General features: G+C 39.0%; 2 protein-coding genes across 4 annotated transcripts; one reads left to right on the top strand and one right to left on the bottom strand.

Annotated features, from left to right (window-relative positions):
- Positions 1-1,160: 1,160 nt before the first annotated feature.
- Positions 1,161-9,226, bottom strand: idh3b (isocitrate dehydrogenase (NAD(+)) 3 non-catalytic subunit beta). 2 transcript variants are annotated; one of them, XM_029501557.1, is made up of 11 exons: positions 9,135-9,226; positions 7,779-7,952; positions 6,806-6,926; positions 6,619-6,679; positions 6,362-6,494; positions 5,691-5,824; positions 5,450-5,552; positions 5,065-5,211; positions 4,848-4,942; positions 4,613-4,673; positions 1,161-1,710 (listed from the first exon to the last, which is right to left on the bottom strand). In XM_029501557.1, the coding sequence occupies exons 1-11, from the start codon at positions 9,174-9,176 to the stop codon at positions 1,633-1,635; spliced, it is 1,149 nt and encodes a 382-aa protein (XP_029357417.1). In that variant the 5' UTR covers positions 9,177-9,226; the 3' UTR covers positions 1,161-1,632. The 2 variants fall into 2 exon arrangements, with proteins under 2 accessions (XP_029357417.1, XP_029357416.1); XM_029501556.1 differs by lacking the exon at positions 1,161-1,710 and adding an exon at positions 1,719-3,122.
- Positions 9,227-16,747: 7,521 nt separating this feature from the next.
- On the top strand, positions 16,748-26,193 carry wdr1 (WD repeat domain 1). 2 transcript variants are annotated; one of them, XM_029501934.1, is made up of 15 exons: positions 16,748-16,877; positions 18,307-18,428; positions 18,572-18,662; positions 18,747-18,894; positions 19,669-19,849; positions 20,443-20,520; positions 20,662-20,742; positions 21,157-21,390; positions 21,918-22,005; positions 22,478-22,634; positions 23,032-23,119; positions 23,254-23,364; positions 23,556-23,729; positions 23,835-23,979; positions 24,965-26,193. In XM_029501934.1, exons 1-15 carry the CDS (start codon positions 16,862-16,864, stop codon positions 25,069-25,071), a joined length of 1,821 nt encoding a protein of 606 aa, XP_029357794.1. In that variant the 5' UTR covers positions 16,748-16,861; the 3' UTR covers positions 25,072-26,193. The 2 variants fall into 2 exon arrangements, with proteins under 2 accessions (XP_029357794.1, XP_029357796.1); XM_029501936.1 differs by lacking the exons at positions 18,572-18,662; positions 18,747-18,894; positions 19,669-19,849.
- Positions 26,194-26,532: the final 339 nt, after the last annotated feature.

Genomic DNA, 26,532 nt, shown 5'->3' on the forward strand with positions numbered 1-26,532 from the left:
CCTGCCGACGCAGTGCAGTACCGCCCCGGAGGCTCCGTCAGGGGGCCCGACTCACATTCACCGGTTCATTGTTTTGAAAGACATCGGACACTAACACATTTTTGTATCTCTCTACTAATTCGGATCCATCCAATTTTCCATTAAGGAAGAAGCATTGAAATGTGAAGCAGCCTTTAGATGTTGTTGTTCACTGTTGCTTTTCAAGGTAAAAGAGCGAGAAAAATAGATATGACAATAAGTAACTCAACCACTCAACAGAATAAAGCAGCTATGATTGAACGCATCCAGGGCGACTGCAACATTAGCTGCATTAGGCACCACTTACATGTTAATGCGTCATGAATAATAAGCTATTTTTGCACTACCTTCTTAGCTTTTTGTAAAATATAATTTAAGAGCAGGGCCTTTACTTCACACAGATGTACAAGAATGAATGCTTCCTTTACTTGAATTACTTACTTGAATTAATGATCTAATTATTTCTGATGGTGATTCATGGTGAAAACATTTGTACATCTTTACAAATACAGCTTATGGTCCATAATGTATTAGAGTGATGCAGATTGTGTAGAAGAAAATTGAAGAAAAAGCTGAAATAAAACATTATCTAGCTAAGGTGATATGAATTGAATCTTGCTTTGTCAGTGGTACTAGTTTTTAATTTTATTTTCTATAGTATATAAAAGCAACTAGATGAGAAACAGATAGTTTTATCATCAGATTAATAGGCTTAACAATTCTAATAGTTGATTAATCAATGTTTTTCTGAGATTTCTATTATGATATTCTGATAGTTGGGCAAAATTGGCAATTAGAATAAGTCATACTGGGTTTTGAAAAAAAAAGAGAGAAAGATAATCCTTTGATAGTTTTGTGAATTCAATTTCAGTCAATGTATAAAGGCAGTAAAGATAGTTATCATTAGATGCAACCCTTCTATTTGTCGGTCCAGGGGATGTGGAATCTATCATTATTCACAAAGCACCACAGCTGGACACACTCATATTTTTCAGACACTTCATACACAGTTCTCATGACTTGTTTGGACACAGGTAGGGGGAGTTTTTCATACTGTGAGGTGATGCGTGAATGAGCCATCAGCAGCCCTGATAAACATTTAATAGCAGTAAATATGCAACTTTTCTATTGACATCCTTGCAAAGATGTTCCACTCAATATTTCATATATCTTTAATTCTTTATTATTCATCTCTCCTATTAAACAATGAAGCAATGAAGCTTAAACTTTAAGTTAATAAATAATATGATGATAGTGATTACTGTCTAGAACATAAGACCACTCATTAGAAATTAGAAGACCTTGTCAAAGTACAAAATGTAAATGGCTGGTGAAAGTATGGTTTTGTGCTAATTGTGATACTTTGGATTTTCAAACATGTTTTTGCCTTAGATTTCATATCGGATGATATGAACCACTGAGAATCACAGCTGATGGGAAATATAGCGCTGCTTTCATCAACATTTTACTGTTATAAGATGGAAATTTTGTGCAAGTTGTTGCTGGAATATATTGTACCGTGTGTGTACAATCAATGAAGCGACAAGTTTAACTTGAGATAAATTAAAAAGCATGTGTGCATCTCAGCAGCTGACAGATTTACAAATACAATGCTTAGACTGCCAGGTTAGCAATGACAGCCCGGGTGAACTCGTCGCTTGTTGCATAGCCCCCCAGGTCTCCAGTGCGCACCTGTTGCAAACATAGGGACAGTGTGTTACTATGTGCACAGCTGCTGCAACACATGTCCACATACAGTATCATGGCCAGTGTGTTAGAGAGCCTTTAGAAATTGCACTCACGTATGAGTGGGATATATGTTCAAAGCTGAAAGCATGAACTTCATCTCATTTCAGTTTTGTATTTGTACCATTCTGTTGTCTTCTATTAATTTGTATTCAACAAAAGCCACATCATTCACTCACTGATCCAGGTCTTTAGCTATGAGAAGACAGAACATGATAAACTCAAAACCACATCATTTGTGACCAGCTTTAATATGTATGAAAGCTTTAGGCAAGATTTGTGGACAAAACAGAAACAAAATCTGATGAACCTAAGACGTAATTTCCCTGTTAATATCGGTGTGGTAAATGTTTTCCATAATAAGCTTTACATGCTTTGTGCTTCAATAACATGACAGATGTGATGAGATCGAGCACCTGCTTTAATTTCTAATAGCATTAGTGGCATGGACAACAAGGACTAATATTAACCTGCTAATATCAGTCCTTCGCGATAATGTTTAAGTATAAAAATTATGACCTATTTACTAGTTTACGTGACAAAAATAGTAGCGAACAATTATTGTTTTGGTAAAGAACCTGAAAATGAGTTGAAATACTAAAGCAGCAGCCAACAATGACATAATATGATTGATAGCTTGAGAGTATTTTTGATAATTGTCTTGACACAGTTTTGGATGTTAAGATACTTTATGCATATTGCATTTCCCAGAAACAGAACATGAATTTTGCATGATGAAAGATTTGGCTGTACCATCAGCTGCACTGTTACCTGAGCATTCAGTCTTTTTATGGTATGGATAATTTGTGAGGCAATATAGCTTTTCAGTGTGGCTGTTCCATAGAATTTCTTAAAATGTGTGACAACAGAGAGGTAGTCTCTATGGACAACTTGTTTAAAACATTCAGGTAACTAAACAACAACCACAGGCCAATTATAAGAAGGTAGAAAAAATAAATCACTATAGACAGGGGTGGGGGGGGGGAGAAGAAAAAAAAAAAAAGTGAGTGACGCTACCTACGAGGAAAGAGGGATTTCCATGGAGTGGGGCAACAAAGGAATAAGCTTCATGCACTGCACATTTTTAATAACACACATTAGATGCCCAGTATAAACCATATCCATTTGGGTTCAACTGATTAACTGACGGCATTTGTTAAAAGTGTGCAGCACAGGGAGGGGAGATGAGTCTTTAACATGAGTCCAGTTCATGTTAAGATGGGAGTCCAGATTTAAGCAAATGCCAGTGAAGAGTGTGATGAAACATCTTAATAATGCGGTCGGTGATGCAGGTTTTCCACAACAGCACGCACAAAGTCACCAGTGGTAGAGTACCCGCCAAGGTCTCGTGTCCGTACCTGGGACGTGCACACAGATACACATTAAAACACACAGGAGGTATGGGAGAGGTAAAGGAGAGGAAAAGGATGGCCACTTCAGAGATCATGCAGGCAAATTCTGATATATATATATATATATATATATATACATATACTCACACACACACACACACACACACACGCACTCCAGCCTCAAAAACAACACAAGATCACTGAAAAGTTAATTGCCAATAATTTAGAGCTGAATTGACCATGTAGTTTCAACAGCCACCTGAGAGACAAAGGATGATCTACTTCAGGCTCATGTCCATGCGTGTTAGTGTCAACATGGTTCATATGGGGTTTAAAATGGCCCTGGTAGCAAATGCGTTCAAGTTGTGAAAGACAAAATTGAACAACAAAAAGAAATGAAACAGAGGAGTTCAGACACGTAATCATATATTTCAGATGTCAGTAATCAAAGGCTCTCTAATACACATGGATGCAGTTTTCAGGTTGTGAGATGTAGGCATTTATCAAGAACTAGTAATACAACACATTCAGTTCCCATTTGACAGCATTATAAAACAGAGCTCTGGTTAGTGTTTCAGAGCAGCACATTGAAACTCATCAACATTAAATCTACATTTTATTTATTGTAAGTGCTAGCAGGGTAATGAAACTGTATGTGTGAGAGTGCAATTACTGAGCCACAAAAGTAATGAGCAGGAGGTTAATTTTGATAATGAGGGATGACAGGAAACAGATCAAACAAGTCCTGCTATTTTACCAATTCTCATTCTGCAGGATTACCACTTTGCTTTGCTCTACTTAGAGGAGGGCGATATAGGCAATATACTTTATGTATTCCAGCTTGTTTGACGTGGGATGGAATGAATTACTATACATATCAACTTAATTGTTTTAAGCCTCTGGCGTGACAATTGCTTTGGGTTTTTCTCTTGCCCATGAGCCGTGTATGTTTTTGTACTAGAGAGAGAGGCACCACAGCAATTTACATGGGTTTGTCAGGGTTTCTTGTTCAATGCAATGCACACACTTTATTGCTTTGAGAGTTTTTGTTGCATCAACGTTGTTTTGATTTCCTTCTACTTAAATGCAAATGTTTCAGAATGAAAGCTCTAATGCATGTACAGTGAATAAGAATGTTGAAATCTAGACAAATATTCCTAACTAAAATATTAAAATGAACACTAAAATATACCAGTGATTTTGTGCCCCAAAGATTACACATTTATGCTTCAGAGGAAATTTATAACTGTCAAGATGTATATTGTGTATCATAAACATATCACAGTATTATTTCTAAGCATACTGCCCAGCCTTAGGTCTACTGCCATTAGCAGATGCAGTAAAACTATTCCTTATGGTGTTAATAATGTTAGTGCTCTCTTACATGTTAATGTGCAGGCTCTTGTCTCCACATTCACAGGTTCAGTACACCACAGGGACATCAGTTGAACAAGGGCAGCACAATCACTATTACACACACGCACGCACATGCTTACCTTGCCCTGTTTGATGACCCTCTTGACAGCATCTGACACCATTTGGGAGTGATATTCCAGGCTGTGACACAATAGGGTGACAATTAAGAGGCAGCCAGAGCTGTCTCATAGACATATCCACATGTAGATAGAGAGGCACATCAAGCTGTTTTCTGAAGCTTGAAAGAATACATGTGCATATTGAAATATGCCATGTAGGCTACTTGTTAATACAAGGCCTAAGAGGTTGACTCACTTAAGGTGCCTGAGCATGTTAGCAGCACTGAGCAGCATGGCTGTGGGGTTGGCAATGTTCCTTCCTACAGCTTGTGCAAAGGGGTGGCGTGCACCCTGAAAGAGAGAAGATTCAGGGTATGAATGCTGACATGAGAATGAATGCCAGAGTAAGAGTCAAGAATGACTAGTTTGCTGAACTCTGGGACACATGTGAAACAAAACCATAGGAAACTTACAGTCTCAAACACAGCATACTCTGCACTGTAGCTTTCGCCTGGAACAACTCCTGCTCCTCCAACCAGCCCTGCTGCCAGGTTATCAATAATGTTACCATATAAGTTTGGCATCACCAAAACGTCAAACTGGTATGGGTTCTGGACCAGCTGTAGCAATCCAACACAAAAACAACTTTAGATAACTTTAAAAGTGAAGATTAGTTACCATCATGAATATTTACCATTAATACCACAGTTACCATTAATAATATTTTCTATGCTATGTAAATTTCTACAAAATCACTCATTACATTAAAAAGGCTATTAGGCATAAGACACATAAGGGTGCACTGTATTATAGCAAATCTTTTATTAATAAAGACAAAAGAATAATCAGACTATTTACCTGCATGCAACAGTTATCAATGATTATGTTCTCATATTTGATTTTGGGGTACAGTTGTGCCACCTCTGCACAGCTCTGCAGGAAAAGACCATCACCCAATTTCCTGCAAAAACACAAAGACAGGAAAAATATTATGCAAATGATTTCCAAAAACTAAATTTTGAGAATGATTAAAAATAATAATTTCAAAGTAAATATGAAACTAAAAGTAACTGGTGGAGGTGGTCTTGTTGTTCCTTACATGATGTTGGCTTTGTGAACAGCAGTGACCTTGTTTCGCCCCTTCTTGGTGGCATAATCAAAAGCAAACTTAGCGATGCGTCGTGACTTCTCCCTGGTGATGATCTTCAAACATTCAATCACACCTGTCACACTCTGAAGAACAAAACAAGGGCCAAAAATATGTTTAGTACAGATACTTTTATTAGAGACATAACGAATTGAGAGAACCTGACGGTTTTTATTCATTTTGACTCTAATGAATGAAGATGTATTTACTCTCTGTTTATATTTCACACATGCTTTATGCAAATTTCTACAACGTGTGTTTATGCTTTAGGTCCATTGAGGTGGCAAGTGAAGACAACTTGTTAAAAGTCGCATTTCCAGCAAACATTTTTAATGAACAGTCTGCAGGAGAGGAAATGAATCATTATGAGGAGGAATAAATGTCTACCTCTCTACATGAGCATGAGAGAAAAAGTTTAGAAGAAAACTAAATGAAAGACACACACAAGAATACTATGTACAAATTCAGCACCTGTCAGAGTGAGTCATCTTTGTTCTAACATTGAGTTTGATGCTGGCCAAATCCCTCCTTGTCTCTCCCTCTTCAAAGACAAATAAAATTTCTTTAGTGGCTGTAAAACCACTGTTCATCCTGTGCATGCAGTGAGTAGGAGTTTGGTTTACCTCGTGCTCCAAAGAGCTGTATTCCCCCTCTGTCTGTTCACGGATGATAACCAAGTCCAGGTTGTTATGGCGAGTGCTGTAGCCTGGCAGGCTGTTAACATGAACCACATTAGCAAACAGGTCCAGTTTACGCCTGCAGAATAGACAGAGAGAAGGTGGATCAGTAAGTCAAAAACAGGGGGTCTGTGAAGAAAAAAACAACAGGAAGACACACCAAATTTACAAATACACAGGCAGTGGTGATTACTTTATTTTACCTCAGTCTCATTTCGTATGAAGCCAGTTCCCCTTTGAACTCCATGGGTGTGTGGATCTTTCCTGGATAAGCATACGTAAGCTTGATTTAAGACAAAGTACTTCACGGCATCTATTTCCATGTCTCGCATTGTGTTGTTGGTAACTGAGATGAACTATGAAATGATAACGCAAATAAAAACAGGCTACCTTTAATGGCCACTTTGTTGTTTTTCATAGAAGTCAACACTTGCTCCAGTTTATCCTCACTGGCCATGTTCTGTACCTCACTCATGTGGAACTCCTCGAATTCTACTGGGACATCTCCAGCCTGCAGAGAAAGAAGAAACAAAAGTATCAAGATTTGCCATTTTTAAAATGCTAATGATATACTTACATGATACATTAGGTTTTCAGTATCTAAACTGTTGCTTTTTTAGAATATTGCTAGTGTCAAATTTTGATTGGAAAACATTTAAAAATACTTATTACATCAGTTACATAAACACTACTATAGTTTCTATCCTTTATAATAGGGGTGGGAATCTTTTACTATCTCATCATTCAATTCAATTCCATTTTTTGGGGCTACGATTCAATTCATAATGATTTCTGCTTCAATCTATAGGTGTGCAAAGGATCCTCGTGACCTACTTCAGTCTGCTTTGCAAGACAGAATGACAAATGGAGACATTAACATGTCTTTTTCACATTTATTTTTTAAACATTAATCCATGCTCAGATGGAATTGCTGCAAATGTTGTATAAAAGCAATATCACATATTGCTTAGGTAACAAAAATAAAAGTGTCTCTTTATGTTCATATACATATGTTCCAGATCTAGCTCCGTGGTGTCATCAGGACTTCCCGCATACAAAATGGAGGCAGAAAATCTGTGGATTTTTTTCTTTCTTTCAAATTGGTTTTGGGACATTTAAAATCAATTCTGAATCGTAGTAAATGAGAATCGTGATTCTTATATGAATAAATTTGTTGGCACGCTCCTACTTTTATAGTCAGTGATATTACTCATTACATATTTCCTGTCCTAAATGGCAGCAGTGCTAATGTGTAATTGCAAGATGGTTATTTTATAAACATTTCCAAAAGAATTGTTTGGTAACTGGGATTAAGACACGGTACTGAATAGGAGACAAATACAGGCTCTTTCCTGAAATGTACCTTAAAGACATCCTTTACAGCAGTCATCAGCTCAGGTCCCACCCCATCTCCTGGTACCATTGTCACCTTGAAAGTAGCATCTTTGCGGGCTAAAGGGGCCTCTGGACCACAGAGACCAGCAGATAAACTCAGTGGTCGAGATGCCAGCTGCTGCCACCGGGGGCCGCTAAAGGCCTGCAGAATGGGAAAGAAGTCTGTCATTACAAGAAGGACTGCATAACATACTAGGTGCATGTCAACCCCGACCCAAATTATTTTCATCTACTGCCTGAGATTTTCCCATACTGCACTCTTTGTTACATTAGAACAACAAATCCCAACTTTCTGTCGTGTTGTCCCTGAAAACAAAGCAGCTTTATTTGTGTCCCCTCATTGAGGTTTTGAAGAAGCCCATTAGTCGACAGCAGCTCCATAGTTTAGCCCTTTATTCAGTTCCTGTGATCAACTGGGTAAAACTTTGCAGAATTTCAGGGGACAAAAGCTGTGACAACAAGAAAGGTCAGATGTAAAAAATTAAATTTTGCATTGTGACAATTGCTGTAGGTTGCTGCCACAGTATCAATATGCACCAACATAACAATATTAAGTTACATATATGATAATAATTTCAGAGACGATTACATTTGTATTGTGCAGGGCTGATCACAATGATGCCTACTTGGGTGTGATCATTATCCTGCAGATGATCCTGAGTAACCATTGTCTACATGACATAAAACAGTCAATTCCACAAGACACAAATTCATCTGAGAGAGATACTCCACATCTGTGGTTCACACTGACTGGAGTGTCCGGGGAGCGATAAAGCCGAAGAGGACTGACAAGTAAAATTTAATTATCGAGTCACAACAGTGTTATCTGTGTGTGATGCAGACTTATCTCTGTCCGCCACTGTCCACACGGTGGGCCGGAGTTGGGGTTTGGGTTAGGGTTAAGGTTAAGGTTAAGGTTAAGGTTAGGGGGTCGATTAGTGCTGCTGTCTGACGGATGAATGAGGATGAGATGGACCGGTGTCTCACTGAGGACACGGAGGGGACGGTCAGGATCTATCCGTTAGCCACGTTAGCTACAACGGACAGCTAACGAGGTTGGCTTGTTTGATGAGTGTATAAGAACAACAAGCATGAGCCAAGGTTTATTTAATTAATAATGCTGATAAAAGTTGACAGGGCCAGACGAACACCGACTCACTTTAATTCGCGGTGTGTCACTTAAGGATGATAGTGATTAGCAACACAAACGGAAACGGTTGGCGTCTCGTTGTCTGGAGGTTTTTCAGAGAGAGTTTACTAAAATATATCCTGACCTACAGCAACGTTTTGACTCAAAGAGCTTGTAAGTCTTCCGTGCACTCACCTTGACCAATGTTAGCAGGTTTCCTCTCAGGGCGGCCGCCATCGTTACAGACACGCAGCAACGAAGCTGTCTCTTCTTCTGTGGTGCGGAAGTGGTGCAGCGACCCCGGGAGGACTGAACAGCGGGCAAGCCATCTGAACGTAACAGTAATCTGGCAATACGCCAGAGTGATCTTGCTCAGAGTGTTTGAGTTTAAAAAAACAAAAACAAAAATAGACTGGAACCTTAAATCACAGTCATTGCTAGAAACCTGCTGGCAACTCACTCATTTTTTATAGATCCAGATCGTTCATTGTATTACCCATTTTGAGGCAGAAAGTACACAGACACAAGTATCAAATCATCTTAAATATCTGTATTTATTAATTGCGTATCTCTGAAGTTTTGTCTGTGAAATCTTGTGCTTTGGATGGAAAGTTTGTATACAGTATCAGAATCTATATCCTCTTGAAGGCAAAATGATATGGATTGCAGATGGAAATGTGCTTCTGGTAAATCTAACGCAGATTTTTTTTTCATTTAATTGATGATTATTGAATGTGCACATTGTCACTATAAACTCAATAAAATAATAAAGAAATAAAATAAAATACATCATTATTGTGTCTAAAATCACCTGTGATAATCACTACTCCTATTACTCACCTCAATCCTCACTACTCCGTGTATGTTAGGGACTATAGTGAAGTCACTAGTAAAACTAAAAAACCACTTGAGTACTCTACTCTTTTACTACAAGCATAATGCATGATAAATCTGTATTGCTGGTTTGGAGCCACAGGTTGTACACAAACCTTCAGGATGCATTGTGGGATGCCATATGGGCTACTATGGCAAACTCCTTATATAGTTGTCTATATAAGGAGTGGGGAATGATTTCAGAAACTGCACGTTTCCTGTTTTAACGGTCTAAAATCAGACTGTGTCAACTAAGACTTGGGAATGAAGTGTGTAGTACACACACACAGTTCAGCCATAACCTAATGCAGTATATGTATGCCTCTTCTATGACCATATGTTCTATGTTTTTGTGTTTCCAGCTACAGACTCGCTGCAAACAACAAATCAGTGCTAAAGTGCTTTGTTGCATCTTTTAGTTTGCTGTTAAAGTTTCTGACACCATCTGGTTGGCTCCCGTCTTTCTTTCAGCCAAAACTGACAGGAAATAGTCGCCTCAAAGCTCTAAAAACCTTATATATGTTCCAAACAGATATCGACAGCTGATCACCCAGCGCTGAACAACAGAAACAGATTGAGCCCCAGAACAGGAGCATAAAGACTGATTTGACACAACGGCCAGAAACATGACTTGAATGGACAATGTTCATCAGTGTGTGCTGTTTGTGTCTAGTATTTCGTAACACTTTTACCAACATAAGTAAATAAAGTTAAAGCCACATGTGATATACACTCACATCTCTCAGTATGAATTATGCAATCAACATTTTTTTTTTCATCAATAAAAACAACTCTGTATGTGAAAAAAGGAAGATGCTGCAATGGGGTGTTTATTGCTATTAGAAGTCTGTTAGAAGCAGGCCCATTGTAGTAAAAGGAGAACGATGTGATCACACTATTTTCCATCTGACACAGAAAACTTAACTGAGGATGGACGAGACTTTCTGCTTTCTTTTTCTTCAACTGCTCCAACATCTGTGACAAATACATATACAGTAAACAGCTTGTTATTGAGCAGTTTACATCAAAATGGTTGTATACAGTACTGACAGGCATTAAGGTTGTATCATATACAATGCAGGAATAAAAGTTTGATGGTTCATACCTGGCAACAGGTCATAGCTGGCTAATGGCAGTATCTGAGCAGCAAGCTCTGTCTCATTATATCTTCTGCAGTTGGCCTTTATCAGCAAGTCAATAATTCTCTCCTCGAGGGCAGCTGGAGTTGAGAGAAGATGACAATAGGGGAGTTAAAATGTGAATTCAAAGCCAGGTTGAGTAAGTTGTTCCACTTACCGAGGATGTTTACAACGTTGTCAGAAGTGACAGTGATAGGTATTTGCATTATCTCAGCATAAAAGTTTGCAATGCCAGTTTTGAGCTGGTCCAGTGTCTCCTCAACTACAGCACTCTGCTCTTCCAGGGAGTCTGCCAGACATTGATATTTCTCCAATTTAGACTACAACATAGAGCAACACAATGAAAGGAAGTTGAGGCAGAATGATGGTATATTATGAAGAAATCTAACCAAATGATTAATAATATGCTATATTGGATGTATTACACATCGAATATATTAATAAGCAACATAAATTAGGAGCTTAGATTTCAGGTCTACCCTTTTAGACCTGAATGTGGATTTAATTGTAATACTCAGATTGAAAGATCACTAATTTGAAATGAGGGGACTAAGATGCTCTCATATAAGCCTGTATACCCTCAGTGTATAGTTATATGATCTCTGAATAGAGGTTAGGCCAGACTGAAACTATATTTAACTAGAAGAGTGATAGGAGCATCTTTGGTGATTTTCACGTTTTTAGACCAATGCAACTCTTGTCTTCTGGGCTCATAAAATCCATAAAAGCTAGATTGGAAAACAAAATAATTTTTTTGTTTCCTATGTACTGTAAATCATGGCCATAAAGAGTTTGCAACTGAAATTATTTTTATTGGTAGACCAGCATCCAGTTTTAATATTTAGAGTGTGTATGAAACTATTAAATGGCTAATGTAGTATATTGTTTGTGTGCATGGATCAGACAGACTCACCTCCAGCTCCTGCAGCTCATGGGCATCGTGTTCCTCTCGTCTTTTAATCTCTTGCTCAATGAACAGTATGTCACTCTGAAGCAAAAACACATCCGTATATATAAAATTTATGCCAGGTCATAGTGTGTCTGTTGGGATGAACACAAACCTTCCTTTTGTTTATGGCTCTCCTTAACATGTTCAGCCTGTTGTCCTTCTGATTGATGTAGTTGATGTAGGAAATGTTCTTCTGCTTATCCTGAACAAACAGTGGACTGTGAGCATGTTGGTGCATCTTCAGCATCTCAACGTCATTCGGATTTTGCTCCAGGTGCGCTGCAACAGTTAAATAGGTTGGATTATATCTGACAAGCATTAAATTGCATCTGCTTGGATTAATACTGTAGACCTGGATATGGGTAAGGTGAATAAGACTTTGACAATGTGTGTGTCTGTCTGGGGTGGAGGTTTTTTTATTTTTGAGAACAATCATACTTCTCGTCTTGGAGTGCTCACCCTCTTCTACAGGAACACTCCTCTGTAACTTCTTCTTCATGAAAGTCTGCAGCTTGGCATCATAGTAAATAGCAGTTTTCAGCTGCATTCTTCTGGTGATGAAGTCAAGTGTCTCACCCTCCATGGACTGCGTCGCCTCTGGCAAATTGGTCTGGGCTTTTGATCTGGGCCAGAACATACACCAAACGTCATGGCTTAGCCCCGCCAAATGTCCACATGACCGTGAAAATATAAATGATGTACCTCTGGTAAAGTTCTTCCAGGATGCTTCGCTGCTTAGCCAGCTCTCTGTTTAACTTGGCCTGGATGTTGCGTCCCACAGCTTTCTGCTGCTGCAGGTGAACAATGTGTTCACGCAAAGCTGCGTTTCTGCACATTATTTCATTGAACTTGATATTGTCCTTTAAAAGACAAGCAAAAATTTTTATTAGATTATAAATGTTAGCCATGAAAATCTGGGTGGATAATGAAACACGTTATGGACATGTTGTTGATGTGTTTAGGAATAAAAAATGACATCAGTTAAAAACTGAGGTTTGTGGTGAAGTAATAGTTTGACCTTTTGGAGGGTAGTTTGGTCTTTCTCTCTTATTCGATACAAAAATTGAGCCACAGACTTTAAATGGACTGTGCATTTGGAAAAAACGAATGGCTTTGGTATGACAGCCAGTTTGGCATAAAGACTAAAATTGATTTGTCTAAAAACACAAAACAAAATGTGTACCCCTAAATGACATACATTACCAGTGTAAAGTTTGGACATACTTTCTTGTTCTAATGAATAGGAAAGCGTGTCCAAACTTTTTACTGATATAGTATACAGATTTTTTGGGCTAGAATTTGGATGTTGTCTATACTGTAACATAAAGGTGAATAGTAAGCAAAGTTAGGATTAGTACCTGGTAGAGTTTGTCTTCTAAGATGCAAATGCATTTCCAGTCCCGTTGATGTTTCTGTTGTTTTTTGATGATGCCTCCAGGGACTGATAACTTCTGTTGAATCCTGCACTCTGTCACAGCAATCTGGAGCAACACAGGAAAGAACACACAATACATACAATACACAATGTGAATTTCGAAATTGGACACTTGTTAAAGTCTAAAGGTGTTTAAAGGTATGAAGCGACACATTCCTTGGACAGAGGGAGAAAAAATGCAGCCCATTCAATGCAGAGTGCCTTGTAATGTTTGAACAGTGCAGCATTACAGTGATCAGACTACACTACTTGTCCTGCACAGTTCACCAAATACTGAATAAAATATTAAAAAAATCAGGCAGACAGTCAACTCTCCTCATTGCCATTGTTTCCTTTCAAATCAAATGTGCTGAAATAAATGAGTGACTGTATAACAGCAAAACCATACGATAAAACTCAAACCAGCTCTCATATATTCACTTCTAGCTCCAGTATGACTATATCTACTAGGTTCTCTGGCTGGTTCTTATTGAATGTGGTATATGCATACCATGTAATAAAATAAAATAAATAAAAAATTAAATCCAAGAGAAATAAAAATTCACTGTGTCAAAACATTGTTTCACAGGTGACCTACATGAAAACTAATTTTTAAGTTTTGGCTGATACATTTTGATAGACGTGAGAGTAATGTGTGTCTAGTGGACAACCTCCGCATCCAGAGCAACCAAGCGATCCTTCAGCTGGCTGTTGAGCTGTCTGTATCTGTCATTTTCCTCTTTTACTTTGATGTAATCTTCCTCCAGGATGTCTGTTGCTGTTGCCATATTTTGTCAAGACACAAACACTGATTGGCTTGCTCTTCTCCGATTGTGGCTCCAAAATTGTTTGTTATGTTATAATTTGTTATATATCTCAAATACAAACATTCCAGAGCAACTGTTTAACCTTAACTCCAGTTTGTCCTGAGTGGTGACCCTCGCTGAACCTGAATGTCTGATGGCTGTACATCAGCAAGCACCCCCCTTCTTTTAACTTTAAAATAAGACCATATTACCGCAGATTTGTCCACTTTCTCCACTTATATAATGCTGGGTATCTTAAAGAGGAGTTTTTGTGACCCTGTTGCCAATTCACAGATTTTACTGAGCATGCATGTTTCTAGCATGACAACTTGAGCAGGGATCCTCAACTTAGATGACACACACAGATCATATAGCTAGTTTGAAACATGAAGCTTACTATCTTCTGATCTTATGTAAAACAGAGCTGAGTTGGGATGTGAAGGAATGACTCCACGTGTATTATGAAATAATATAACCAAAAGGCCAGATGTCAACAAAAGTGAGATTTTTCATCCTCATTCTGTGGGATGATGTCTAAGGAAAATCAGAAAATGAAAACACAGGCATGGCAAGTTACATGTGGACACCTGCCAAAAGAAAATGCCAGGCAACAGAGTCAGAGTTCTGGATTTCACTCATTGCTTTTTACAGCATTTTGGGAGGGGACAGTCACACCTCCCTACACTGGACGAAATTCCCATGTTTACATGTATAAGATTTAATCACAAGCACCATGTCAGATTTAAAACTTGTTTCCATTTAATTATCACTCTTCTGGGGATGAAAAGCAGGATAGCAAAGTGATAGGGATGGGGTGACAATGAAAGAAAAGATTGATATATGTCAAATATGTCGAGGAAATGTTAGGCCATACATACAGGGGGTGCTGGAGCCAATACCAGCCAACATTCCAGGCGATGGGCAGGGTACACCCTGGACAGGTCTCCAGCCCAACACACAGAGACCACTCCCACTCACACCTACGGACAATTTAGAGTCACCAGTTAACCCCAATGGGTAGAGAAACCTGCAGCCTTCTTATTGTGGGGTGACAGCGCTAACCACTACGCTGTGCTGCCTTTATACAATGATGGTGTAATATATTTATTCCTGCTGAGGCTTTGGTGTTCATATCTATTTCAACGATGGAAGGCCAGAGATAGACAGGGCACCAGAACCATGCAAGGGATCATGGTTATCTATTGTGCCAAAGTTTGTTGTTCCTCTGTGCCCATCTTTATGTGAACAGCTAAGAATGAACATTTTACCACTCACTCACATGTTTTTCACGATATCACCCATTAATTATAATATTGACTTTTTAATTTTTATATCACTGGAAAAGAATATTAGCTGTTGCCCCAGCTACCCTCTGAAACGTGCCCATCCTAAATAGGTCAGGAGATTCCCAATCCTATTCTAGGCAACTGATGCTCTCTGCTGACACACTGCATGACATCAGATTTTAAAATCATGAAAGCAAGCTAATGAATCAAAGGGCTCCCTCTGACTCTTGCTAAATATTCCTCCCTCACCCTGTTGCGTATTTAAATTGGTTATTCATGCTAACATAATCTTATTTTGGTGTCAAAGTATGTTCATAGTTTGTGACAGTTTTGCCCCGAGATAGATTTCACAGGCAGTCCTTCCTCCGTGTAGCTGCAAATGCATGTACTTCCCTCAGAGATTATCATTAAATTCATACAGAGCTAAATTAATTTTTTTTCTGGATTGTAGTTGCGCTATTCAAATATGTGACCCTGAGTACTACTCCACTTTATAGATGCCACAAATCACTGTTTGGGGACCATTTAAAAAAGATATTTGCTAGGTTAAATTTTAGCACTAACATGGAGCTCACAGACAACTTGAGTCTCTTAACACTTGTAGTGAACTGTCCAAAAAAAAATAAAATAAACTGCAGCAATGAACACCACCCAGACCGATGACATTAACACACTTACAAAAAACAGTGACTGTTGTGGATAATAACTATTCTGGAAATAGGCCATTCTTCTTAAGAAGTCTTTTGTTCTATTGTCATCACATCAACACAGCACAAGAACACAGATTCAATCAAAGCCTCCCTTCCTTTTATATTCCATATGTGTTTGCATGCATGTGTATGTAGTGCTCATTCCAGTCAATGTTTGGAATAGGTCGGATGTTGCGCCAAGTATTAATTCTCCAATGACATATCAGGGTAACAGCTTCTAGGAGTATTTATTAAATTTTCTGCATAACAAACACTACACTATCTGCCTATACAAAAGTGCACTTAATGACATTTTAGTAAATGTCTTTGTCCGTAAACTGTCTGAAACATGCCTGGAGACAATTTGTGCAGAGGATAATCTCTTAAATATCACACTAATGAAACATAATTGATTAGCACTGGCATTCTCTGGCATTTATCTTTAAGGAAAAAATTTGAATTCCATGACAGACAATGAGAAGCTTGGGTTGGGGCTTAATTCAGCCTAATTTTTAGGTGGAGCCGGCCTCCAGCCTTGCAGACAAACCTGTGGGCGAAGCGGGCCCAGGGCCCCCGGCCCATGGCTAGTGGCTGACGGCCGCAGCGTGGCCCTGAGTTTACCATATATGGGCAAAGCCAGGCCGAGCGAGAGCTGCACCCGCTTCCGTGTTTGTGTGATCGGGGAGTCACAGCTGGGGTAGCCGCACCGTCTCCACTTTTTCATTCATTTGGAAGAGTCACGATAAGCAAGACACTTGCCGGGAAGATGCCGTATGAACTGAGTAAGTCTGTTTTTATTATTTATGGAAACTGCTGAGGTTGTTTAAAGAAAAGAAAAGAAAAAAACAAAACAAACGAAGCTGTCACCTCAGACAGTCAGCCGGTTGAGCTAGGCAGGCAGGTAGCCCCCAGCTAGCTAGCTAGCTAGCTAGCCTCGCCCATACATAGCTGCACGGTGTCAGCCACACCATCCCAGAGCTAAAAAGGCATAAACACGCAGGAGTAATGATTGTGCCATATTTACTGTGGAGCTGTCTCTGGTGGCCACGGTTTGTTGTGAAGCTCCCCCATTTTATGCAGCCCCGTTAAAGTGCTGCTCCTGTAGCTTAGCGTTAGCTGGCCAAGCTAACGTCAGTCAGGGGAAATAGTTGCGCTTTGTTGTGACATGTCCAGACAGCCAGGAACCAATGCTGGGCAAGAAGCTCAAAGATAGATTTTGTGCAACAAAATGAACAGGTTTCCATGCCCAGCTGATCGCAATAAGAGCTGGTGTCCTAAACAGGAAAAGTGATTATTTATTTATTTTTGTCTTAAGAGATTTTGCGGAAGCACAGTAAATTGACCAACCCCACTGTCCTACAGAATGAAGAGTTATTAGTCCTTTTTACAGAAGAAACAGATTTGTCGTTTAATTTACATGAATGTGTACCGAATTTACAATGAAACGACCTACACATTTCATCGTACATAAAGAGCCCATTCATGAAATGATAAGTAATAAACATGGGAACAATTTGTTTCTGTGTAAAGTAATGCACAGTTTCAGTTTTGACTCAAAAAACAAAATGCACCAGATTTTTAACATTTGTTGCTTGAGCATGAGCCTCCTTTTATTTTGTATGATATTCAGGTGTGTCTAATGGCCAAACCCTCATTGAACTGTCTTAGTGTGGGCAGCACAGACAAAAGGCCAAGTTCAATACATAATGACCTATGATACAAAATTAGGAATGGCAGAAGATCAACTCTGTATCTTCCATTATATCAGAACCAGTAGTGGTATGAGGAAAACAGGTGGCATGTTTTGAAGGACTGTCTGCTCATGGTCCCATGTTTAGCTGAAGTGCAATAATTTGTATGTGCAAACACTTCCTCATTGAATAGTTTAGGTCAGTGGTTCTCAAATGGGGGTATGTTTACCCCTGGCGGTACTTGAGGGCCCTCCAGAGGGTATGTGAGATTTAAAAAAAATATGTTAAAAATAGCAATAAATTCAAAAGCACTTAAAAATTGTTAGTTTTTTTTTTAGCTGAGTACCCCCTAACTGTAGGGGGTACTTCACTGAAAAAAAGTTGAGAACCACTGGTTTAGGTTAATACTTCATTTCTATCATGTGTGATATGTGCACTGAGTTACTAATATGTAGTCTTGCATTATTTGTCATCTGTCTTTTATCACCTCTCATCTTTCTTTTGACGTCTACTCTTTCAGAACATGTATTCGCCAGTCTCCCGCAGATGGAGAGGGGAGTTGCAAAAGTGATTGGCGGTGATCCCAAAGGCAACAATTTCCTGTATACCAATGGGAAATGTGTCATCATCAGGAACATTGACGTAATTGTCATTTTGTTTAAAACCACATTTGACAAATGTTGCTAATTTATCAATACACTTTTAGGCCATTATTTCTCTAACTAAATTTGCTGATGTGTAACTTGTATGGAATTTGTCAGTTGCTGACTTTCTGTGTTTTGTAGAACCCAGCTATTGCAGACATTTACACTGAACATGCCCATCAAGTGACTGTTGCCAAATATGCTCCCAGTGGATTCTACATTGCATCTGGAGGTAAGCAACAAAAATATGAACTTGTGTGTGGTTACCACAGTATTGTTAATGTTATAATGAAATGGTTATATTTACATATTTTAGATGCATCTGGAAAGATCCGTATCTGGGACACAACTCAGAAAGAGCACCTGCTCAAATATGAGTACACCCCTATTTCGGGCAAGATCAAGGACATTGCATGGACAGAGGACAGCAAAAGGATTGCAGTTGTTGGAGACGGACGTGAGAAGTGAGTTTCTGGGGTTTTTACAACATGAAAAAAGGTTTATTGAACTCCAACCAACAAAAGCAGTGTAGCCTGATTAAACTCACGACCACAATGACTCAGTCTCATGAGCAGCTCCTACTCAGGCCTACCGTCACAGTGATCAGTGTGCACTGGGCATAAGTCCATTGTCAGCTTTAGATATGTATTTATTCAATGTGCTAAATCACTTTTGTGTGTTTTTTAGAAGTCACTTGATTCCCAAATATATAAGGAAACTATGATCTTTAAAAAAAAAAAAAAAAAAAATTATATGTATGTGTATGTATGGAAAGTTACAATATAATTACATTTACAATTTTCTGAGTATGTTCTGATGTGGTTTGTGCTGGCAGACTTTTAGACTTTTAAATTTTCTATTATATATCTGTCAAATAGAACAACTGTAGGCAGCATGACGGCATAGTGGTTAGCACTGTCGCTCCACAACAAGAAGGTGGTGGGCTCAGTTCCCAGCCTGGGGCCTTTCTGTGCAGAGCTTGCATGTTCTTCCTGTGCTTGGTGGGTTTCCTCCAGGTACTCCAGTTTACCCCTACCATCCAAAGACAATGTTAACTGGTGACTCTAAATTTTTTGTGTGTGTGTGTGTCTGTGTCAGACTGGTGACCTGTCTAGGGTGAACCCCACCCTCACTCAGTGAGCTGGGATTGGCTCCAACACCCCCTGCGACCTGGAAATTGATAAGCGGTAGAATGATGAATGAAGACCAACTGTATGCATTTTCATCTTTTGCTGTAGGTTTGGTGCAGTGTTCCTGTGGGACTCTGGCTCCTCAGTGGGGGACGTTTCCGGCCACTCCAAATTAATTAACAGTGTAGACATAAGGCAGAAACGCCCTTACCGCCTTGCCACTGCCAGTGATGATACCTCTGGCTCCTTCTATGAGGGGCCACCCTTCAAGTTCAAATTCACATTACGTGTAAGTTGAATATTTATTCATTTATTTTTAAAGAAAGAACATTTGAGCAGGTTTTGAAAGAGTTATTTCTGTAAAAGCAAAAATCGTTGAAGCTGAGTTGATTTTACTTGACTTAAGAAAATGGATGCTAAGTATTTTACTTTTTGAGTTTGAACCCGATTTTCTTATTTCCAATGCCTGGTGGTCATCTCAGCTCTGTCGCACGCTGGAGGATTTTGACAGTGTTGCCTTGTTTGTCTGTTTCCATATTACATAACCCACTTCCCCCATAAATTCTTGGAGAATGGGTGAGTCACATTCCTAAATCCAGGCCCTCACTCAAGAACCATGCTGTATACTTTTCAGAACCAAAATATTTAAACTATGTCCTCTAATTAAAAATTATCTGAGATCTCAATCAGCAATCATTTATTTTTGCCAATGCTGATCTAGGGTGTATTACTTGGATGCAGCTTTGATGATAAAGAATTATGTTTCTTATGTCAGTGCGTATGGTATGATGGACTCACGTTATTGTGAATTGTAAGGTGCATAATCTTTATAAATAATTTCTTAACATTTTTTTTCTTCCTCTCTCTCTCTGATGCTGATAGGACCACAGCCAGTTTGTCAACTGTGTCCGCTTTTCTCCAGATGGAAGTCGATTTGTCACAGCTGGTGCTGACGGCCAGGTGAGTATACACTAATAAAGTGATTATTTAGGCATTTATCATCTTAAAGGTGTAGGTTTACAAAGGTGAAATTCAAAATAACTGCAGTTGTGTATCGAATGATGTTTGTCAACTTCAGACTTTTTCTATTTTTTTCTATAGATCTTTGTCTACGATGGAGCAAATGGCGAGCGTGTTGGCTCACTGGGGGGAGAGAAGGCCCACAAAGGAGGAATTTATGCTGTAAGTTGATGCAACCCAGTATATGCTTTACAAATCTGTCTTTTGTGAATTTTTAGCTGTATTTTTTTGCCTCCGTTATTTTCTGACCAAATTATTTGAACTTTAACTGCATAGGTTTAGGTTTCCAGGAGAGCAGGCTCAAAAGATTTGCAGTCTGCCAAATGTGTGCAAACAAAAAGCTTCATTCCTTATATAAATTAGAAATTATGCTCTCTCAAAGCTTTTTCTGAAGTAGCTGATTTTATTTTCAAGATTTCCCCTCCATTGATTTCTTTTCTAAATGGATTTAGTGTTTCTGCTTGGTAAACATTTTTGGCCTTTGAAATTTTCTTCATGCAAAGTTGGAAACTTTGGTTAAATGCATATGAATATCCAAATGTTTTCTCTCACTCCCTGCTGCTTTACATCCTCCAGGTCAGCTGGAGTCCCGACAGCTCCCAACTTATCTCTGCCTCAGGGGATAAGACTGTGAAGCTCTGGGATGTTGGTGCAGGTACAGCTGTCACCACCTTCAACATGGGCGCTGATGTTGCTGACCAGCAGCTGGGCTGCCTTTGGCAGAAAGACCACCTCCTCGGCATCTCCTTGTCAGGCTACATCAACTATCTGGACAAGAACAACCCTGACCGGCCCATACGCACAATCAAGGTCAGAAGCTTTTGGGATACTATCAGTGAGCTGTGATTATCAGTCAAGTTCCTGGATACAGTTAAAGCCTTGAAGAAAAAAGCTGCTTACATGTACAGATACATTCAGAAAGCTTTAATAGTTAATGCACAAGTATCATGTTTTCAGCGTTAACATTTCACAATGTACTTAACTTTTTTTTTTTTTTTTTTTTTTTATTTAGATGCAGACATTTTTGCTTTATCGTCTGTTGACCGATTTTCAATGCAATTTTTAAAAGGACAGCATTTATTTTTTTTCCTCCTTTGGATATACACATATTGTCTTTAAGCTCTGGCAGCACAGTATTATTTAATGTAATGGACCAGCATGACCACTAAACCAAGTTTTTATGCAATGAATTAATTAATGAATAGTGCCACAAAAGGAATGGCATTCACTTTATATCAGATCAATACAATAGTGTATAAGATTAATATACTGCCATATCTGGGTTACAAATGAGAAGGGCGGAGGGTTCATATTCACTAAAACTGTTCATCCTACAGGGTCACAGCAAATCCATCCAGTGTGTCACAGTGCATAAAAATGAAGGACGATCATACATCTACTCGGGAAGTCACGATGGCCATATCAATATCCTTTAAGTGATAACAAAGTACCAATAATTCCAAAATGTTGCTTAAGATATACACTATATCCACTATCATTTTACTTTCATCATTTGATTTGATTTGAGCACAATGTCTATTGCCTGTTCTACCAGAAAGTAATGATTTCCTGTCATTTCATTCACAAGTTAATCCTTCCAGCCTGATTGCCATCTCCACAATGTTGCTGTGTTGACATGTTTCAATAAGAACTGACACAGAGCACTTCCTTTTTTCATGATGGCAGTCTATCATTCTCAGCTACAGCCATCAGGATCATCTAGTGATATGTACACTTTGCTTGCTCCACAAAAGCAAGAGCTTTCTAAGTGCAGTGTGAACTGATGTGCTAGTATTTTAAGAAAGCTTAATTTCCACTTTTGAAAATGAATGGCAAGTTGTGTCAAGAGAAAATGAGAGTGCCATCACTGGATTTTTGTCCTTAACATCTCTTTCACATTACTGGGATGCTGAAACTGGTGACAACGACTGCTTCTCAGGAAAGGGCCACAGCAACCAGGTGAGCAAGATGGTGACTGATGAAACCAACGAGCTGGTCACATGCAGCATGGATGATACGCTGCGCTACACAAACATCAGCAAGAAGGAGTACAGGTGGGGTCCGTCACGTTGCTGTACAGATGAGGTGAATTTTAGTGCAGATTGTCGTGGTGTTATAAAGGAAGCCAATGTGGGTAATGCATATGCCTGATAGAGAGGATATCAGCTGAAGTAGAGCTTTAACTTGACAACTGGGGGTAGATGAGTCTCTCAAATAAAGATTTAAAGGTGAATAATTAAATTGATTTAAAGAGAATCAGTAAGTATGAGTCCATTATTATATCACGGCTTTTTCAGATGCAAATGTCACTCCGTGCATTACTTGCATTACTATGCGTTTGTCACTGGTAAAGCTATGTTTTTATTTTCTTTTACCTGATTAACTATAAGTTTGGACAGTTGTAAATATTGTTTAATTATCATGTAAGTAACCCTAACTGGTGGTTTTCAGTGCCTCTGACTTGGTGAAGATGGACTTCCAGCCCAAAAGTGTGTCAGTAGCAGCTGGAGGGCTGTCACTGGCTGTGTGCATTGGACAGGTAAAGCTGATGGGTTCATTGTTTGGTTTGGTCAAATGGTGACTTTCCACACTCATTTTGCATTTGCACAATGTAGGTCTTGGCAAATGTGTGTCTTCTCAATTTCATTGGCTACTATTCCTCTTGTTGCTTAGGTTGTCTTGCTGAAGGATAAGAAGAAAATTTTCACGCTAGGCAATCTTGACTATGAAGCAGAGGTCGGAGTTATTCACTCTGGTGGCACCACAGCTGCAGTGGGGGGAAGAGTAAGTTTACTGCGCCTTATTTTACCCAACATGGGCTCAGTTTTTATTAGTTTCAGAAAAACTTTTTTGAGCTGCAGTGAGAAGATATCAGAATGACCTCATTTGGAACAATCGATTAAAGTTAGTGTCAGAGCACTCCTCATCACTCTTTGGTAAAGTTAGATTTGAGATTTTCTTTTCCTCCCCCTCAGGATGGGAAAATCCGCCTGTACGCCATTCAAGGCAACACGCTGAAGGACGAGGGCAAAACAATCGACGTTAAAGGGCCGGTCACAGAAATGGCCTACTCTAACGATGGAGCCTACCTGGCTGTCATTGACGAGAGCAAAGTTGCCACCGTCTTTACTGTTGCCGATGGCTACTCGGTAAACATTTGTCATTTGTATCCTGGTTTTTTTTTTTTTTTTTTGGCTGTTTTATTTAATTTGAAATTTAATTATCGTTTTGTCCCTCTTTCTCGCACCCCTAAGGTGAAAAATGAGTTTTACGGACACCATGCCAAACCAGTTTCCCTGGCGTGGTCACCTGACAATGAGCACTTTGCAACTGGTGGGATGGACATGATGGTGTACATCTGGACAGTGAGCGATGCAGATCAGAGGATGAAGCTCCCAGGTAAACCCTCCAATTACTCATGAAAAAAGTTGCTTTATACATACTGATGCAAAAGTGGTTACCAATGGTAACAGCACATAAGGTACAACAGTGTTGAAGTGAGCATTACTTTTAACAGAACTGTGACAGAAGAGCAGCTGTAATGTCTTCACAGTGCAGCCAAAAGCCATGACTGGATACACGTTTTTGTCATTGGTCTGTATGTTTGAATGTGTGTGACCAATGGTCAAGGTAATACTGACAAAATCAATGAATGCTTCCATCTATCACTTCATTGATTTGATTTATGGAGCGGACCCTGAGGTCTGAATACACACACTAACTAATCTCTTAAAGCACTTGCTATATATCCTCGAAGCCCCTCCTGTGTTCACCTGAGGTCACAACCCATTCTTTTAAAATTTTTACATTTGAGCTGGTTTGCCCCCAAATTTGTAACTTTCCATGACTGTGCAACTTCTGCGCCTGTTTTTGTTGTCCTTATCACTTATTGGTACTCCCCTTACCAATCATCAGCAGCAATGCTTACCAAACCATCAGCAGACTACTGTTCCAGCTGTGGGTTGCAGCCTCTTTGAGTCTACCAGTGTATGTTTCTCGTGTGAAGATGCAGCATAGTACTTGTGCTTTAACATGCAATACAATGTGCAAAATGCCATCTGACTTAAAAAATTCCTACAACACTACCTCTAGTTCCATAAGATGAGATGGTATTGCATATATTCAGCAGTGATCTCATCTCATACACCCTGCTAACTTTATGAATCTAGGACAGTGGTGCTGAAATCAGAGGGGTGGTATTGTGCAGATATGTCTTGATATTTGAGTCCAGTGCAGAATATGGTAGTTTATATGTTTTTAAAGGGATTGCCATGGTATCATGGACATTGGTTTGATTTCAATAAAATGATGTGTTTTCTCTGAGGTGAGCATGGCTACTCTTTACGCTGTTAAAAGGCATCTTTGTTTGATGCTTTGTCTGTAGATTCTCACCGGTTGCACCATGTTAGTGGCCTGGCCTGGGTAGATGAGCACACTCTAGTCACCGCCTCCCATGATGCCACCATCAAGCAGTGGACTGTTAAATACTGAGCTGAACAAACATCCATATCTCCAGGGACAAGGACTACTGTAGAAATCTTTTCTTGTTTCTTTTCTTTTTTTTTTTTTTTTTTTTTTTTTTTTTAATTGTTTTCACATTCTAAACGGTGTCTGCCTGTAAACATCTGAATTTGTAAATGGTTATGGATGAAAAAGGCTCCCATAAAACTTATCCAGGATAATGTACTTGATGTGAATAACTTTCACTGGGATGAAATGTAAGTGCTTTTAAATCTTTCAGCGCTATGGACCCAGTAAAATAGTTTGTAAGCTCAACATTCCATAAGTCATAGCCTTCACTCAGTTTAAGCTGAGATATCTCAGTGGTTGGGCTCAATGCAACTTCATTTAATGGATGAAACAAAAGCTTTTTTCTTTTCTTTTCTTTTTTTTTTTTTTTTTCCTTTTTTCTTTTTTGTCGGTAAATCAACAAAGTTGTTTGAAATAAATTAACCCTTTTGGTTACATTCCTGGTCCTAACTGCAATTGCCTGTCACTTTTAATTTTCTAAGTTTTAAAGTGGTGGGTGTTACTGCTTTGTCTTTGGCTGTATTCCTTTTGTTTCATAACTGTTCTTGTTGGATGGGGAGCAATAATAGAAACTGAAACAACTTATGTAAACAATGAAAAGGCTGTCTGTTCAGTTGCAGGTCCTGTGTTGTTGCCATGTGTGCGTGTGTTTGGGCCCACTATGCTTATCTTCCCCCCCCCCACAAAAAATATGCGATCTTCCAAAGTGGAAGTAATTTGGTAATAAAAAAACACTTATGCATTTTCTGTTCGATGCAGATTTGTACTTTTTCTTCCTGTCAAACAGATTGATGTGCATATTGTCATCACAAGTATGGTATTCAGAGTGCTTACCAGTAATGGCCCCTCTAGTGGGATAAAAAGACAATGCAGCAAATGAAATGCCTCTACATCAGTGGTTCTCAAATGGGGGTAGTTGAGGGCACTGCAGGGTGTACGTGAGATTTAAAAAAAAAATATATATATATATGTTAAAAATGGCAATCAATTCAAAAGCCCTTAAAAATTGTTTGGGGATTTTTAGCTGAGTACCTCCTAACATAAAAAAATATTTACAGGGGGTACTTCACTGAACAAAAGGTTGAGAACCACTGCTCAACATGGGGATTCCCTCACAGGACTCCCTGTGATTTGGTGAGTAAGTTGGCCATTATGTCATTGGATTGGTCACTGAACATTGCCAGTTCAATGTCCCCACTTTGTTTGTCTACTTCATTGCAATCTTTTAATAAAGTATCTCAAAAACACATACTTAAAGGTCTGGTGCTGTATACTGTCCACATTTTCAAACTTTTCAGAAACTTTTGTTAATGTACCTGTACACAGGGCAAAAAAAAATAATTAACCTGAGTAATACATTTGCTTGTGTTAATGTTTTAGCCAATGAAAAAAAAACAAGTTTATTTTCTCCAGCTGTGGCAC

The sequence above is a fragment of the Echeneis naucrates genome, chromosome 5 (assembly GCF_900963305.1).
Source record: "Echeneis naucrates chromosome 5, fEcheNa1.1, whole genome shotgun sequence".
Taxonomy (NCBI): Eukaryota; Metazoa; Chordata; class Actinopteri; order Carangiformes; family Echeneidae; genus Echeneis; species Echeneis naucrates.